General features: G+C 39.7%; 1 protein-coding gene across 2 annotated transcripts in view; it reads right to left on the bottom strand.

Annotated features, from left to right (window-relative positions):
• Nucleotides 1-17,787, bottom strand: part of CENPJ (centromere protein J) — a 161,240-nt gene that overhangs the window by 28,435 nt on the left and 115,018 nt on the right. For both annotated transcript variants that reach the window (XM_033947757.1, XM_033947756.1), the window contains 2 exons: nt 8,795-8,879; nt 8,547-8,667 (listed from right to left, as the gene is read on the bottom strand). In XM_033947757.1, coding sequence (XP_033803648.1) covers nt 8,547-8,667; nt 8,795-8,879 — 206 coding nt within the window. The remainder of the gene's footprint in view (nt 1-8,546; nt 8,668-8,794; nt 8,880-17,787) is intronic.

The following is a 17,787-nucleotide window of genomic DNA, read 5'->3' on the forward strand; positions in this document are numbered from 1 at the left end:
GAAACGTTATGGGATGCTTTTAAGGCAACTATGAGAGGTCAAATTATTTCTTTTTCGGCATATATTAAAAAACAAATTAAAAAACAATTTTATAGCTTGGAACAAGATATAAAGATATTAGAATCAAAATGAATTGATAAATGGGAATATTCTACATTACCTCTTGAAAGCGAAAGGGAAATATGAGATTTCTTCTAAATTGATTAGAAATGATTTATTTTCTCAACAGGCATTGTATTATGGAAATTCAAATAAGGCGGGAAGATTATTGGCAAATTATTTGAAAGTTAAAAAAAGGAAAACTAAGATAATTGCAATTAAAGATGGTAAAGGGAATTCTTATTCTCAAATTGGTTCTATTTTAAATTTTTATAAAGATTTATATTCTTTTGAGCCTTATTTAGATAAAGAAAGGGATGGAATAGAATTTTTAAAATTAATTAAGGGGCCGAAAGTTCCTGAACATATAAAAGATGATTTAGAAAAGCCAATATCAATAAATGAATTACAAACAGCACTGAAGTCCCTTAGAGTTAGATCTGTTCCAGGTGGAGATGGTTTTACAGTAGAGTTCTATAAATCATTCCAAATTACCCTATTACCATATTTGATAAATTTATATCAGTCTCAACTAACTAAAGATTGTATTATGGGTACCATGGCAAAATCGTTAACTATAGTTTTGCCAAAGCCAAATAAAGATCCCACATTGGCTTCAAACTACAGGCCTATTTCCTTAATTAATGTAGAGGGAAAACTTTTAGCTAAAACAATGGCTATACGTTTGGCTAAAGCTCTCCCTTTTATTATTGGAATGCACCAAACAGGATTCGTTGCTCAAAGACATTCTTCTAACACTAGGCTTGCCTTGCATATGTTGAATTTGTCAAAGGTATTAAATGATCCGGCCTTTGATCGTGTAGAATGGACCTTCATGTATCAAGCATTGGAATGGTTTGGTATTGGTTCAGGATTTATACAAATGGTTCAAACATTGTATAGCGCCCCTGTTGCTAAACTATATATTAATAATAATTTTTCAGAAGGTTTTAGGTTGCAGAGGGGGGCAGAGGAGATTCAGGGTATTCCTCATAAAGATCGGGAATATAAAGTCTCGGCTTATGCGGACGATATTTTGCTCTATTTGAGAAATCCTGAGACAACCATTCCTTGCTTACTTGAAATGATTGAGAAATTTGGAAAATTTTCAGTTTACAAGATAAATTGGAGTAAATCAGAAATTCTTCCACTCAATGTTCATTGTACAAAAGGTTTGTTTGATTCATTTCCCTTTCTTTGGAGGGAGGATGGAATAAAGTATTTAGGCATTTTGATTAAAAATACGCTGGAAGAAACAATGAAAATAAATGAAAAAACGTTATTACAGAAGGTTACAGAAATGTGTGAGCAATGGAATCCTTTACATATTTCATGGTGGGGGAGAGTCCAAACTATTAAGATGATGATTTTGCCTGTGGTTTGTTATCAGATGGGTATGTTGCCGGTTTATTTTCAAGAGTCCTAAACTTACACTACACTAAACTTAATTATACTTTTTGGTGGAATTCAATATGCCATATATATAAAATGGAAAGGGTGCTTGCCATGCAACAAGGAAATTATAATAAGTTTAAAAAGATTTGGGGGCCATTGATTATTTATTCTAATGATCAGACATCTTAAACACCTTAGTATTAGATAAGATATAGGGAGGGTGGGATTGTGAAAGGTAATAATTGATAACTGTTTGTTATTAATGTATGGGTGGGTGGGATGGGTCTCTTTTATATCTATATATTTGGGGGAATATAAGTAAGATTGTCAAGTGATTAGTTAAAATTTTTCTGATTGTTTATTATACACTTCTTGTAATATTTAAAAATGAATAAAGATTTCTAAAACATATTTTCAAGAGTCCTTTTATAAAAAATTAAATAGCATTCTTTTAAAATTTATTTGGCTGGGTAAAACTCCTAGAGTGGCCTTAGTATCTTTACAAAGACCAATTTCAGAGGGAGGGGTAAATTTTCCTAATTTTTATAGGTATCATCAAGCCTATATTTTGCGCCAGGGTATGTATTGGGTCCTCCCAGAGCTTATGGAAAAACTTCCAGATTGTTTGTGGTTAGAATGGCAACTCATGTCTCTATTACGCCTTTGCCATGTGCTCAGTATCAAAATGCTTAGTTACAGTAAAAATAATAGAATATTAGCCGATACATGGAAAACATTGCATTATGTAAGCAATTTAACAACTATTCCAATTTCTAAATCTACATATCAATCTATATGGGTGAACTCCAAGATTCAAATTGGCGGAGAAAGGCTCGCCTGGAAGCATTGGATGATAGCAGGAATACGTATATTAGATGATGTTATTTCTAATGGTAAAATGCTTGAATTTTCACAGTTGCAACATAAATTTGGAATTAATAGATCAGAAAGTTTTAAACAGTTGCCTGACTGGAAAAACCTTAATAATCAATATAGTATGGAGTTCTTATGTTTTCAGGCAGACTTTTTGGGTCACCAGGCAACTCAGTGGTATAAATTATTAAATGGACTTATTAAAAAGAAATTAAACCCTGGTCTAAGAGACATTTGGAGAATTGAGATTAAGCATCAAATTACTGCATCTCAATGGCCACAATTTTGGTTTTGGAGGATGAGATGTACAGTGTCAGCATCTACGAGACAAACTTGGTTCTTTCTGTTACATAGAGCGTTATGGACCCCTGTTCGGTTACAAAAATTGGATAGCTCTAAGTCTAATAAATGTTGGCACTGTCATCTCGAAGCAGGGACATTAGATCATTTATTATTCTATTGTCCACTTACTATGAATTTTTGGAAATCAGTTTGGGACCAAATTAATTATTTATTGGAAAACCCAGTGGCTTTATCATATGATACTGTGCTGTTTGGTATGACAATGAGAGCAAAAAGTCAGATTTCTATAAACAATAACAAATTATTACTCATAATGACTGGTGTTGCCATTTAACAAATTACATATAATTGGAAAAACTGGAGATTAAATTATAATTTTTGATGGAATTCCTTATGTCATGTTTATAAAATGGAGAGATTTATTGCAATACAGCGGGGATGTCTCAGGAAATTTCAAGATGTGTGGGAGCCATTAACAAAGTATTGTACTGATTAGATGACATTGTTTCCCTTAAATTTACAAGTTCAATAATGAGGAGGAAAGGGGGGGGGGGGTAATTTTACTATTACATATTGTACAAGGTATTTGATTATATGATAGGAAAGGGTGGGAAGGGTGGGTGATAAGAACATATGATTTGTACCATTGATGATTATTAAGTGATGTATTTATTGTCAATTTGTTTGGACATTTGTCAACTTATTGTAAGTCTGAAAATGAATAAAGAATTACAAAAAAAATAAGGAAAGATTTATAAACTACAAAGAGTTTATCCTCATGCAAAATTATCATTTCTTTAATAAGACATTAACTATTTTTTCTGCGGCCTTCCAAGTACCTACAAATCCAAAATGTGGCCCCGCAAAGGGTTTGAGTTTGAGACCACTGGTTTAGGGTGTTAAGAACTTTTGTGCATGAAAGAGGAGAGGGACCTGGGTGCGAATAGTATGTGAGGATCTTAAGGTGGCCGAACAGGTTGAAAAGGAGATGGCTGATGCTTGGGTGCATAAGGAGAGGAATGGCCAGTACGAATAAGGGAGGTACTGATGCTCCTGTGTAAGGTTCTGGTGAGACCTCATTTAGAATATTGTGTACAATTCAAGAACGCACTTTCAAAAAGATATAAACAGGATGGAGTCGGTCTATGTCATAAGGCATAAGGGGACAGACTTAAAAGATCTCAATATGTATACCGTATTATTCGCTCCAATAGATGCATCTGACCATAAGATGCACCCTAAATTTAGAGGAGGAAAACAAGAAAAAAAATCATTCCGAACCAAATTCTCCCTGCCAGGCTCTGCACCCTGTCCCCCCTCCCTGCCAGGCTCTGAACCCTGTCCCCTCTCTGGTGGTCTAGTGGTAGACAGGGACAGGGCAGGCAGGCCTAGTGGCTGGCAGGCAGGTAGGAACAGGGCGGGTAGGTAAGGAGGCAGACCTCTCCCCCCCCCAGGCAGGCAGGCAGCAGGAAAGCCCCGGCCTCTCCCTCCAAAGCAGGCAGGCCCAAGCCTCTCCCTCTTCCCTCCCAGGCAGGCAGGTCCCGGCCCTCTTCCTCCCCCCTCCCCCTCAGCCCACTTTTTTTTTTTTTTTTTTTTTTTTTTTTTTTTACTTCTGGTGCCTCACACGCTGAGAACGGCGCACAAGAGTTGCTGGCTGCCTGGTCCCCGCCGCAGCTCCATCTGCTGCTCTCTCGTGGCATAGCGGCGCACCAGGTTGGGTGAGAACTCGCTGGAAGTGGCACGGGACCAGGCAGGTAACCTGGTGCGCGCTATGCCCTGAGAGAGCAGAAGAGGAGGCAGCTGCGTCTGCCGTTCTTTGTGGAAGTGGTGGGGACCAGGCAGCCAGCAACCCTTGTGTGCCCGCTCTCAGCGAGTGAGGCGCCAGAAGTTATAAAAAAAAAAAAAGGTACGGGTGGGGGGGGGGGGGGTGAGGAGGAAGGGGGACGGCAAGAAAGGGAGGGTGGCAGCATTAAAATAAGTTAATGGGAGGGTGCGGTGCTTTGGGCATTCGCTCCATTAGATGCAAAATATGAAATATGAAAAAAGATATGCAAAATATGAAAAAGGATCTGCAAAATATGAAAAAGGATCTGCAAAAGTTAGAGGAATGGTCTAATGCCTGGCAACTAAAATTCAATGCAAAGAAATGCAGAGTAATGCATTTGGGGATTAATAATAGGAAGGAACCGTATATGCTGGGAGGAGAGAAGCTGATATGCACAGACGGGGAGAGGGACCTTGGGGTGATAGTGTCTGAAGATCTAAAGGTGAAAAAACAGTGTGACAAGGCAGTGGCTGCTGCCAGAAGGATGCTGGGCTGTATAAAGAGAGGCGTAGTCAGTAGAAGGAAGGTGGTGTTGATGCCCCTGTACAGGTCATTGGTAAGGTCCCACTTGGAGTATTGTGTTCAATTTTGGAGACCGTATCTGGTGAAGGACGTAAGAAGACTTGAGGCGGTCCAGAGGAGGGCGACGAAAATGATAGGAGGCTTGCGCCAGAAGACGTATGAGGAGAGACTGGAAGCCCTGAATATGTATACCCTAGAGGAAAGGAGAGACAGGGGAGATATGATTCAGACGTTCAAATACTTGAAGGGTATTAACGTAGAACAAAATCTTTTTCAGAGAAAGGAAAAAGGTAAAACCAGAGGACATAATTTGAGGTTGAGGGGTGGTAGATTCAAAGGCAATGTTAGGAAATTCTACTTTACGGAGAGGGTGGTGGATGCCTGGAATGCGCTCCCGAGAGAGGTGGTGGAGAGTAAAACTGTGACTGAGTTCAAAGAAGCATGGGATGAACACAAAGGATCTAGAATCAGAAAATAAGATTAAATATTGAACTAAGGCCAGTACTGGGCAGACTTGCACGGTCTGTGTCTGTATATGGCCGTTTGGTGGAGGATGGGCTGGGGAGGGCTTCAATGGCTGGGAGGGTGTAGATGGGCTAGAGTAATCTTAACAGAGATTTCGGCAGTTGGAACCCAAGCACAGTACAGGGTAAAGCTTTGGATTCTTGCCCAGAAATAGCTAAGAAGAAAAAATTAAAAAATTTAAACTGAATCAGGTTGGGCAGACTGGATGGACCATTCGGGTCTTTATCTGCCGTCATCTACTATGTTACTATATATTTCCACCCACTTTTGGGGGGGAAAAAGTGCGTCTAATGGAGCGAAAAATATGGTACTTTGGAGGAAAGGCAGGAGAGATGAGATATGTTTAAATACCTATGTGACATAAATATGCATGAGGCAAGTCTCTTTCAATTGAAAGGAGACTACAGAGTGAGAGGACATAGAATAAGGTTAAGAAGTAATAGGAAAGGATGGAAGATGTGTCAAATAGTCTCACAGTATAGGTGGTGGAGACAGAAAATGTCTGAAAGCATGGGACAGGCCTGTGGGATCTCTCAGTGAGAGGAGGAGATAGTGGATGCTGCAGACTGGGAGACTGGATGGGCCCTTTGGCCTTTATCTGCTGTCATGTTTCCATAGAAAGTGTTTTCATTCTGCAGTTCCTCATCTTTTTTCCTAATTTCTTGCCTCAGTGCCTCTATTCATGGGGTAAACTTCTAGCAAGTCCCTTCCTACACATCATGTGACTCCTAACTGACTGTCACCCTTTATGTAAGAAAACATCTTATGTCCTGGTCATATCCTTCTGCCTTGTTTGTGTATAACTACCTCTAGTATAGTACTCCAGGGTGTGCTGGAAGAGCACCATGCAAATAATGACAGCGACTGTATCAGAAACTATGGAGCCTGTTTCAGCTACAGTTATTCAATTGACTTGTGAAATCACAGGTGTGGGCAGTCAAGAGTCTGAGGACCAAAACCTAGTTGGGTTTCCATATAGTGGAAGTAGTACATATAAACCAGCGGTCTCAAACACGTGGCCCATGGGCCGCATGTGGCTCTCCAGGTGTTATTTGCGGCCCGCAGTCTGGACGCGATCAACAGCATTTCTCTTCCCCTTTCCCTTCTTTTTGGAGCAGCAGCATGTCTGGCCGGCTCGTTCCGTTCAAAGCCGTGGGTTGGCGGCTCCTTGCGCTATCCACTCCTGCATCTGAAGCCTCTCTGACGTCACAACATCCCGCGGCTTTGAATGGAACGAGCCGGCCAGACACGCTGCTGCGCCACAAGGAAGAGAACGGAAGGGGAGGGGAAAGAGAAATGCTTCTGCTACATAGGAAAGGGGGACCCTAGGGAAATGCTGCTGCTGCTGTACAGGAAAAGGGAGAGGGAGGGAAAGGGGAAGAGAAATGCCTCTCCTGCACAGGAAAGGGGGAAGGGAAATGCTACTTCTGTTGCTGCTGCACCCAATTGGGGAAAGAGAGGGAAGGAAGGAGAAGGGAGAGGAAAGGAACAAGAGAAGAAGCCAAGTTCATGAGAGGGAGGGAAGGAAAAGAGATATCAGACCATGGAGGGGGAGGGAGATATGCCAGGGCATGGGGGAAGGGAAGGAGACAGATACCAGACCAGGGGAAAAGAAGGAAGGAGGGAGGGAGAGAAAGGAAGAAAAGAGATGCCAGACCATGGAAATAGGACGGAAGAAGAGAGAGATAGGAAGGGAAGGTAAGACATGGAAACGTAGATTTTGAAAAGAAAGCAGAAAAATTGAACATTAAGTTAATGCCAAAGATGGATGCAAGGCAGAAAGTGAAGACGGAGAGCAAAACAGTCAAAGCACAAGAAGGCCCTGGAAACATAGTTGAAAGCACAGAAAAATAAAGTCACCAGACAAGAAAGGTAGGGAAAATTATTTTATTTTCAATATAGTGATTGAAATGTGCCAGTTTTGAGAAAGTGTCTTGAGGAAGTCTTGAGGAGTGTGTGGCGCAGTGGTTGGATCTACAGCCTCAGCACCCTGGGGTTGTGGGTTCAAACCCCGCGCTGCTCCTTGTGACCCTGGGCAAGTCACTTAATCCTCCAGAGCCCCAGGTACGTTAGATAGATTGTGAGCCCACCAGGACAGATAGGGAAAATGCTTGAGTATCTGATTGTAAAAACCGCTTAGATAACCTTGATAGGCGGTATATAAAATCCTAATAAACTTGAAACTTGAAAGAAAAGATATTAAACTTTAAATGTGAGGGCTGCAGAAAAAATAGAGTACTTGGAGGGCCGCAGAAAAAATAGTTAATATCTTATTAAATAAATGACAATTTTGCATGAGGTAAAACTCTTTATAGTTTATATATCTTTCCATTTAACTGTTAAAGGAAAGTTTTATAAACTATAAAGAGTTTTACCTCATGCAAAATTGTCATTTCTTTAATAAGACATTAACTATTTTTTCTGCGGCCCTCCAAGTACCTACAAATCCAAAATGTGGCCCCGCAAAGGGTTTGAGTTTGAGACCATTGATATAAACAGACCTCATGTCTACTTGGAAATCTTGAAAATCTGACTGGGTTGGGGTCCTCAAGGACTGTTGATGCCCACTCCTATGATATCAGATAATGCTGTGGTGGGAACAAGCAAGCAACAATCTGATCTAGCAAGGCAGGTGCTAGAGGGCACAGTGACATAAAAAGAAACCACTTGTAGTTGCAGTTCTGATGCTATTCCCAGTATCCTGGAGATAAATAGTCTAGAAAGTGAAACTAAGCTCAGCCTACAGAAGAAAAACTTCATTTAGGTTCTAGGAAACAGCTGAAGGGTTATAAACTGACATTTTGCTCTACATGGGATTTTTCTATAAGACTGCTCAGAAAATAAGCAAATCACTTGCATCTTTTATAATCAAATCTGAATTAAGTACTGGTAGTGCGCACACACACACACACAGTTTCTACGACATAGGGTTAAGCATTATTTTTTAAAAAAAACAGCAAACGAGGAGATATGAGATATTGTATGAAATTATTAGATTTCTTACAGTTGAATGCGAACAATGGTACCATCTGGAAATATGTTTTCTTCGCTCCCATCCAAAAACAAATTCTTGACAGTTTGATCTGGGAATGTAATTTCTTTTTTTCCATCAGGGTAATGCTTTTCTAGTAAAAGAAAAATTAAAAAAGAGCCCAAGGTATGTGTCATTCCAACAGTATGTGAAAAGAAATATACCGATATTGCAATCAAGTCTTTAAAATAGTTCAGAAATCTTTTAAATGCAGTATTTACCTATCTGCCCATTTGAGAAATGTAAGACTTCAAGCCCATCTGGATAAGTGGTATGCGTTGTATGGGCATCAGCATAGTAGTAAATCTGTTGAAAAGAACAGTATTATGAAGATTTTTTTCTATGAAAAGTGCAGTTGCTTAATTAATCCATTTGGGCAAGAACAAATAAAAGGCCTATCAAACCCTCCACTTTTACAATGGTGTTCTTTTCAAAGTTGTGAAATGAGTAGCTCTGAACTAGTGAGGGAGGGGTTGGAAAACATGGCCATCACACCTGGGTTGCTGAGGAATGTCAAATTTATTTTTTATTTTTTTTTTTTTAATTTTTATTTATAAATTTTCCATTCTTACAACATCTGAATCATAGTAAATATTATTAATTATTACATATCTAGTATATTATCATTAATAATTCATAGTATTTAAAATATAATATGATAAAGATTATACATTAACATAAAAATATAAATCCCTCCCCCTTTTTGTATAACATGTTTCCAATGATTAATCAAATCCCACCCCATTCATATATAATTTTTATCATTGTGCTAAGAAAACTAATCATTAGAATAATTAGTCAATGGTTGCCAAATTTTCTTGAAATTAAGAAGATTCCCTTGTTGTAATGCTAATTTTTTTTCCATTTTATATATATGACAGACCGAATTCCACCAGAACGTAAAATTTAATTTGGTATAATCTTTCCAATTTTGAGTAATTTGTTGCATGGCGACTCCTGTTAGTATTAGTAATAGCTTATTATTATTTGCTGATATCGGACTCTTAGTTCTCATTGCAGTGCCAAATAATATGGTATCATATGAGAGTCCTACATAATTCTCTAGTAACTTATTAATTTGGGGCCAAATTGAATTCCAAAATGCGTTTACACAGGGACAGAAAAAGATTAAATGATCTAATGTCCCTATTTCAATGTCAAATTTAAAAAACAAAACCACACAAACTGCTATAGCCTACATTTGAAAACAACTGGGTAATTAAAAAAGGGACCTATAGAAACAGCCAAACAAGAGCGTTCTGCCAAATTTAGATGAACAATGGGGGAGGTCTAAGATGTGAAAAGAGGGCAGAAAGAACAAGACCACAGTACTGAAAACAAGTTAAACTGTTCTCTTGAGAAGAGACATGAAAGACGAAGTCAGGAAAAAGCAAGATGCAGGCAAAAGGGGTAAGATACATTGGAGCTTCATCACAATTAGGACAAGTAACATTCTTTGATAGCAAGCAGGATGAATCAAGTTCAAGTTTATTTAAAATTTCTTATACCGCCTAATCAGACTTCTAAGCAGTGTACAAAATCATAAAAAAATACATTAGCTAAAATACAAACTTAAAATGACAAAGTATCTCTAGGGATGACTACTACATTCAAAGACATTAAGAACCATGACAAACGGGAACAGAAGGTAAAAATGCAAGAACTACAATATTCAAAGTAAAAGAGAACATTTAGGGGAAAAACAGTAGGAGGGGTTGCTGAAGGTAAAATCATTTTAGGTCGCCCTTACAAGGGCAATTAAGTCTCAAAGGCTTCAAGAAATAGAAATGTTTTCAGCTTTGTCTTGAATTGAATAAGGATTGATTCATCTCGTAAATATGCTGGGATAATATTCCATAGAGAGGGAGCAGTCACTGTAAAGATGGTCAACCTCATTTTGTTTATGAACTTTAATGATGGGGTAGAAAGAAGATTCTGAGCTGACGATGAAGAGTCTTAGAGGGGTTATATGGAATAAGAAGTCTATCAATGAATTCTGGTTGGTTATTTTGTCGGGTTTTGAATATTAGCAAAAGGATTTTATAGGTGATTCTATATTTTACCGGTAACCAGTGTGCTTTGTGTAAGAGGGGAGTAACGTGATCGTATTTTTTTTTGCATTAAATATAATTTTTACTGCAGTATTCTTTACTATCTGGAGTCTTCTTATTTCTTTTTTTGTAATGGTAGAGTGCATTGCAGTAATCTATGCAGGAAATCACAAGTGGATCAGGGTGTTCAGAGGAGGGTTCTAGCTACACAAGTGGGTGGCATCACCAAACAGCACTGAAATGGAATGAATGTCTCAGAGTTCAGAACTTCCTAGTAAAGGGTCCCAAATTCCTATGGCTCTGAAGAGGTGCCAAGTGAAGATCTGCTATGGGAAAGAAAAACAACATTGGAATCTCTTACCTGTTGGCATTCAAACTCGGGGAAAGGTAAAACTTGGGCTTCAGTAGGTCATTTCACTGTCCTTCTCTTTTACTTTAGTACTCTTCTTTTTCAGCAAATTCAGTTTAGGCAATAGTATAGCCTTTAGAGAATCTCTTAGTGTTTTTATATAAAAGTATTAGTCTAGATAGCACAGTTACTTACCGTAACAGGTATTATCAAAGGACAGCAGGCAGATATTCTCACGTGGGTGATGTCATCCATAGAGCCCCGGTACAGACAGTGAAAAATGTAGTATCACTTTAAGCTTTATCAAGCTTTTAGACTGCCTGCACCACACATGCGCGAGCACCTTCCCCGCCCGACTCCAGCTCGCGAGGTTGGCAGTTCTATGCCCAAATAAAAAAGCCAACTAGGGGAGGTGGGTGGGTTTTGAGAATATCTGCCTGCTGTCCCAGGATAACACCTGTTGCGATAAGTAACTGTGCTTTATGTTTAGACAAGCAGGCAGCATATTCTCACATGTGGGACTCTCTAGCTCAGACATGGGCAAACTCCGGCCCTTTTAGATATTTAAACCGACCCGCTGACCGTCCAGCCCTTCTCCACGACTGGTATGTGGAAGGAGTACGAGAGTCGCTGCTGCCAACCTCCGTCCACTTGTGGCAGGCACGAGCTGCAGCGATATAGGGGAGCTGTTTCCTGGCTCTTCTCCTGCAATTGGCCCTGCACAGGGGGGTGGGACTGGTGTGTGGAAGAAGCGCATCACCGCCAACCTCCATTCACGAGCTGCAGCGCTTTAGGGAACCTGCTCCCTGGTTCTTCTCCTGTGCAGTGGGGTCACTGTGCAAAACACCAGCACTGTTAGTCCAGGCAAGTACTGAGAAGGGAGGGGAGGGTTGGGGGATGGGAAGCTGCTGGACTAAGGAAAATAAAGGGAAAGCTGTTACTGTTGGATAGGGTAAGGAGAGGTACTGCTGGACAGGTGAGGAGGATTAAAGGAAGGAAACAGCTGGCAGGGAGATTAGAGGAGGGGAAGGGGTCAGAGTGGAATGGAGAGATCAGATGAGGGAAAGGGGAGAGACAAAAGGAATGAGAAAGGAGAGAGAGATTGATGCTGGGAAGGGGGTCAGCAGAGAAATAAGGAAAGAGGGACAAAGATGCTAGATCTGGTATAGGAGAGATAATGAGAGCAGTGAAGCTGGAATGAATCATGTAAAAAGGAGAAAGGGGGTGCAGGCTGGATGGAAAGGGGAGAGGGGCATAGAAAGAAGGCAGATACCATATGGAAGGGGGAGAGGGCAGACAGTGGATGGAAGGGGCAGATGCTGGATTGAAGAGATAGAAAGCAGACGCTGGAAGGAAGAGAGTGAAAAGAAGATGAAAGCAGAAACCAGAGACAACAGTCTGCCCTTTTGGGGGGGGGGGTGTTGTGTTCATTCTGCCTTAGCCCTTTCTCTTACCATCATCATTCTGCAGTGCATCAGAACCCCCCCCCCCCTCTTCCCCGGGGTTGCCCGGCCCTCCCAGCAACCCAGAACCCACTGTGGCCCACAAGTCAAAAAGTTTGTCCACCCCTGCTCTAGCTTAATAAAAGGGATGGAGGGAGAGTTGGGTTCCAAGAACTCATAAAAATTCGAGTTGCCTCACAGAAACCTAGTCCTAATATCAGATACGAGAACGCGGAGGCAAGGGAAGAACATAATGGTAAAAGATGACTAGAGGAACTCCATGCTCTATGAGAGGTAAAAGGAGGATTCAGAGAAAACCTATATGCATGGAGGATGAAAAAAAATAAATAAATAAATTGATGGCCTCCTAGAGGTAGGTGAATCTAAATGTAGGCGATGGAGATGCCAAAAAGATTCAAGAACCAAATAAGAAAGGACTATTGGCTAATGCACCCATATGGAGAAGGAGACCAAATTAGCAGTTGTAACCAGTCATGTCCCTGAGTAGATATGAATGAAAAGGGAAAGTAATTTCTAAGCAACAAAAGCAAGATATTCATGAAAATAATAAGACATCCATACCTTCGCCAAACAATAACTGCCCCTGAAAAGTCAGTCTAACCAAGTAGCCTTGGAAGTGGAATCACAGGCCCACTGTGATCCAAAGCATTCTGCGGGCAGAGATGGAGTATGCTTGACACCTATGTCAAAACTCTCATAAGGACATATAATCTGTGCCAGCCAAAAGAAGTTGAGTAGGGGGAATCTACCACCTCACTGTGCGCAGTCGGGAGAGACAAAAGATATTGCCGAAGCAGCTTTGGTGCCTAAAGCAGCTGCGTCAAAGTGTTTCCTGAGGACCACAACTACACAGCGGTCCTGCATATCCTCTAACACTACACCATTCTCATTGGGGAGAGATATGCGCTTAAATCACCTTTACCACCAAAGAATCCACCCTAGGCTGACCAAAATCTGCTGACACTCCTGTGCCAGGGGATAAGTGTGACATAACTCTAGCAATTTTCAGAGCACCCTCCAGAGAGTCAAACTGCTTCGAGACTAGAACGCTCATATCAGGGTGTCAGGGAAAAGTAGCAGACTGTGAGCACACATCACAAGCCAGGAGGAAGAAGTGGACGGAGCCAGATGAATGTTGAAGTTCAATTCCTACAAGGACTCAGAAATAAGGTTTGGCAGAGCCGCAATTTTAAATAAGCAGCACAGAAGGACCGTCCCCAGGATCCAACACCCCAGCGGGATCTGCAGATCCAGCACACAGCCCCTGATCTGCTCTGGGAAGTGCTGTACCTGCAAACAAGAGATTATTAAACAAAACATTTAAATCAGTGCCCCCCAGATCTGGGCCAGGCAGTACGAAAGCAGCAATAGGCTGAGGTGAGGATGTGCCCAAAGGCACAACACCATTAAGAGATGCCGTGGAGGCGGTATGGAACTGGAACTGCTCAGGGGATGGAGGAGTGGTAGACCTTGATCAATTTTCAGAGGGTTATGTTCATGAGGAGCTAGCTAAAATAAATGTAGACAAAGCGATGGGGCTGGATGGTGTACATCCGAGGGTGCTGAAGGAACTTAGTGAAGTTCAGGTGGCTCCGCTGAATGACCTTTTCAAGGAGTCTCTAGAGTTGGGAGTGGTACCGGAGGACTGGGAAAGGGTGGATGTGGTCCCTCTCCACAAAAGTAAAAGTAAGGAAGAAGTAGGGAATTACAGGCCAGTAAGTCTTATTTCTGTGGTAAGCAAATTAATGGAAATGCTTTTAAAACAGAATTGTGAAGTTTCTGGAATCATATGCACATTGGGAAGAATAACCTGAATCACAGTTACTGGATGCTAGGGTCCACCTTGGGGATTAGCACCCAAGAAAAGGATCTGGATATCATTGTAGACAATGTGATGAAATCTTCCACCCAATGGGCGGCGGTGGCCAAAAAAGCAAACAGGATGCTAGGAATTATTTAAAAAGGGATGGTTAACAAGACTAAGAATGTTATAATGCCCCTATATCACTCCATCGTGTGACCTCATCTGGAGTATTGTGTTCAATTCTGGTTTTTTTATCTCAAGAAAGATATAGTTGTGCTAGAAAAGGTTTAAAGAAGAGCGACCAAGATGGTAAAGGGGGAATGGAACTCCTCTCATATGAGGAAAGAAACGGTTAGGGCTCTTCAACTTGGAAAAGAGACAGCTGAGGGGAGATATGATTGAAGTCTACAAAATCCTGAGTGGAGTAGAATGGGTATAAGCAGATCGATTTTTCACTCCATCAAAAATTACAAAGACTAGGGGACACTTGATGAAGTTGCAGGGAAATACTTTTAAAACCAATAGGAGGAAAAAAAATTTCACTCAGAGAATAGTTAAGCTCTGGAACGCATTGCCAGAGGATGTGGTAAGAGCTGATAGTGTAGCTGGTTTTAACAAAGGTTTGGACAAGTTCCTGGAGGAAATGTCCATAGACTGTTATTGAGAAAGACATGAAGGGAAGCCACTGCTTGCCCTGTACCAGTAGCATGGAATATTGCTACTCCTTGGGTTTTGACCAGGTACTAGAGACCTGGATTGGCCACCGTGAGAACGGACAAATGGGTTTGATGGACCATGGTCTGATGAAGTAAGGCTATTCTTATGTTCTTATGGATTAAAAGGACTGGAGGCAACATGGATTCACTAGAGGTAGGTCTTGTCAGACAAATCTAATCAATTTCTTTGACTGGGTGACCAGAGAATTGGGTAGAGGGAGTGCGCTAGATGTATTTAGATTTTAGCAAAGCCTTTGACAGTGCTCCACACAGATGTCTAATAAATAAATTGCATGCCCTCGGGATGGGTCCCAAAGTGACAGGCTGGGTCAAGAACTGGTTGAGTGGAAGGCGACAGAGGGCAGTAGTCAATTGAGATCTCTCTGAGGAAAGGGATGTTACCAGTGGCATGCCTCAAGCTTCTGTTCTTGGGCCTGTTCTTCTTAACATTTTTATAAACGATATTGCTGCATGGCTATCGGGTAAGATTTGCCCCTTTGCAGATGATACCAAAATCTATAAGAGTGTAGACACCAAGGATGGTGTGAAGCTAAAAACCCAGCAGCTTTGTATTCATTGGTAAAATCATTATCCCCTTTATTTTATTTTTTTTATTTTTTTTTTTTATTCTTTATTCCTTTTTATTTCTTTCAACAAGTGTACAATATTATTATAATTAATTCACATAACTCACTTGACATTCTTAAACAATATTATTATACATGTTTTAATACCCCCCATCCACCTCCCATCCCTTCCCATATCAACAAAATATTTCGTCCAAACTTATACATACTTATACATCTCTCTTTCATAATACAATTAATCTTACATTAAATCTGTCCCTCCCCCCACCCTTTCTTCCTCAAACTCTTTATTCATTTTATTATACAAAGTGATGCACAACAATATATATCTCATCATAGTACATATATCCCCTTATATTTCATAACAACATATTTCCAATAAATTTACCCTCTTTCTTTTTCTATTCATACCTATATACCATGTTTCTTATATCCATTAATCAGTTGAAATATACCGTTAGCTAACTAAATTATCTTATCCCCCCCACCCCACCCTATTTTTATAAATTATCCTCTAAGGAAAAGGAATAAATCTTAATCATTATAATAATCAATTAATGGCCTCCACACCTCTTGAAACCTTTTAAAATACCCCCTTTGTACTGCAAGAAATCTTTCCATCTTGTACATATGACAAACTGAGTTCCACCAAAAACTACAATTCAATCTAGAACAGTCTTTCCAATTAGTCGTTATTTGTTGAATTCCCACTCCAGTAAGAATCATCAATAATTTGTTGTTTGCTGCAGATATTTGACTTTTGGCCCTCATACACATTCCAAAAATCACTGTGTCGTAGGATAATGCTACATGATTTTCCATCAATATATTGACTTGATCCCATATTGATATCCAAAATGCCTGAATACATGGACAATAAAATAAAAGATGGTCTAAAGTTCCAATTTCAATTTTACAATGCCAGCATCTATTAGACTTAGAGCAATCTAATTTTTGTAATCTAGTAGGGGTCCAGAATGCTCTATGCAACAAAAAGAACCATGTTTGCCTAATAGATGCTGACATCGTACCTTTAATTCTCCAAGACCAAATACGTGGCCATTGAGATGCATTAATTTGATGCTTAATCTCAATGCTCCAAATATCTCTTAATCCATTTTTAGGCTTCTTATTCAAATAATTAGATATAATTTTATACCACTTTGCGGCCTGATGACCCAGAAAATTATCCCCTTTATTAAAAAAGAACAATACTCAAAAATCCATTCTTACAGCACAAGAAATCGCTGATTACTTTTCAATTAAACTTAATAAGGTACGAGAGTCTGTTCAATCTAATATACTTAATCAACATATAGACAATACTATTCCCTCTTTTATTCCATTGTCTAAATGCTCTAAATTTAAAATTCCTACATTAAAAGATATTGAGCTCAGCATACGTAAAATTAATCTAAAGGGATCCCGTGACGAAATTCTGCCACCATTCTATCTTAAAAAATTCTTCACTTCTTTAGGTCCATTCATCCTCTCACTAATACATAACAGCTTTCTCACCGCATCACTTCCTCAGTGTTGGAAGCAATCTATAATTACTCCAATAATAAAAGATCATAAAATTACGCCTGATGAAATTACCAATTATCGTCCTATAGCTAATATTCCTTTCATGGCAAAACTCGCAGAGAGTCTTGTTTTTGAACAAATATCAGACTTCGTGGAATCCACTAATGTTCTCCATCCTTACCAAACTGGTTTTAGAAAATTCCATAACACCGAATACACCATGATAGGTTTAATTAACAATATTCATTATTTCCTTGAACACCATAGATCCGTTGTTCTAATTTCTTTAGACCTAACCGCCGCTTTTGATACCATTGATCATAATTTGTTACTTAACCGACTAGAATCTATTGGAATCATCGATCAAGCTCTTGAATGGTTCACTTCCTTTTTGTCAAACCGTTCTTTTTTCATTAGATTTAATGATAGTGTATCCAAAAGTTACTCATTAGATTATGGTATCCCTCAAGGCTCAATATTATCCCCTCTTCTTTTCAATATATTTCTTTCGCCACTTCTAAACATAGCACAATCTCTAGGTTTTACAGCTTTCGTCTATGCAGATGATATTCAGCTCATTCATCCATTGGATCCAGATAGTAATGATGACATCGTAGCAATTAACAATAAACTTGGAACAATAAAAAATTGGCTTACTACAAATAAACTATCATTAAACATTAATAAAACAAAATCGATGCTTTTCCCTTGGAAAAA

The sequence above is a fragment of the Geotrypetes seraphini genome, chromosome 6 (assembly GCF_902459505.1).
Source record: "Geotrypetes seraphini chromosome 6, aGeoSer1.1, whole genome shotgun sequence".
Lineage (NCBI taxonomy): Eukaryota > Metazoa > Chordata > Amphibia > Gymnophiona > Dermophiidae > Geotrypetes > Geotrypetes seraphini.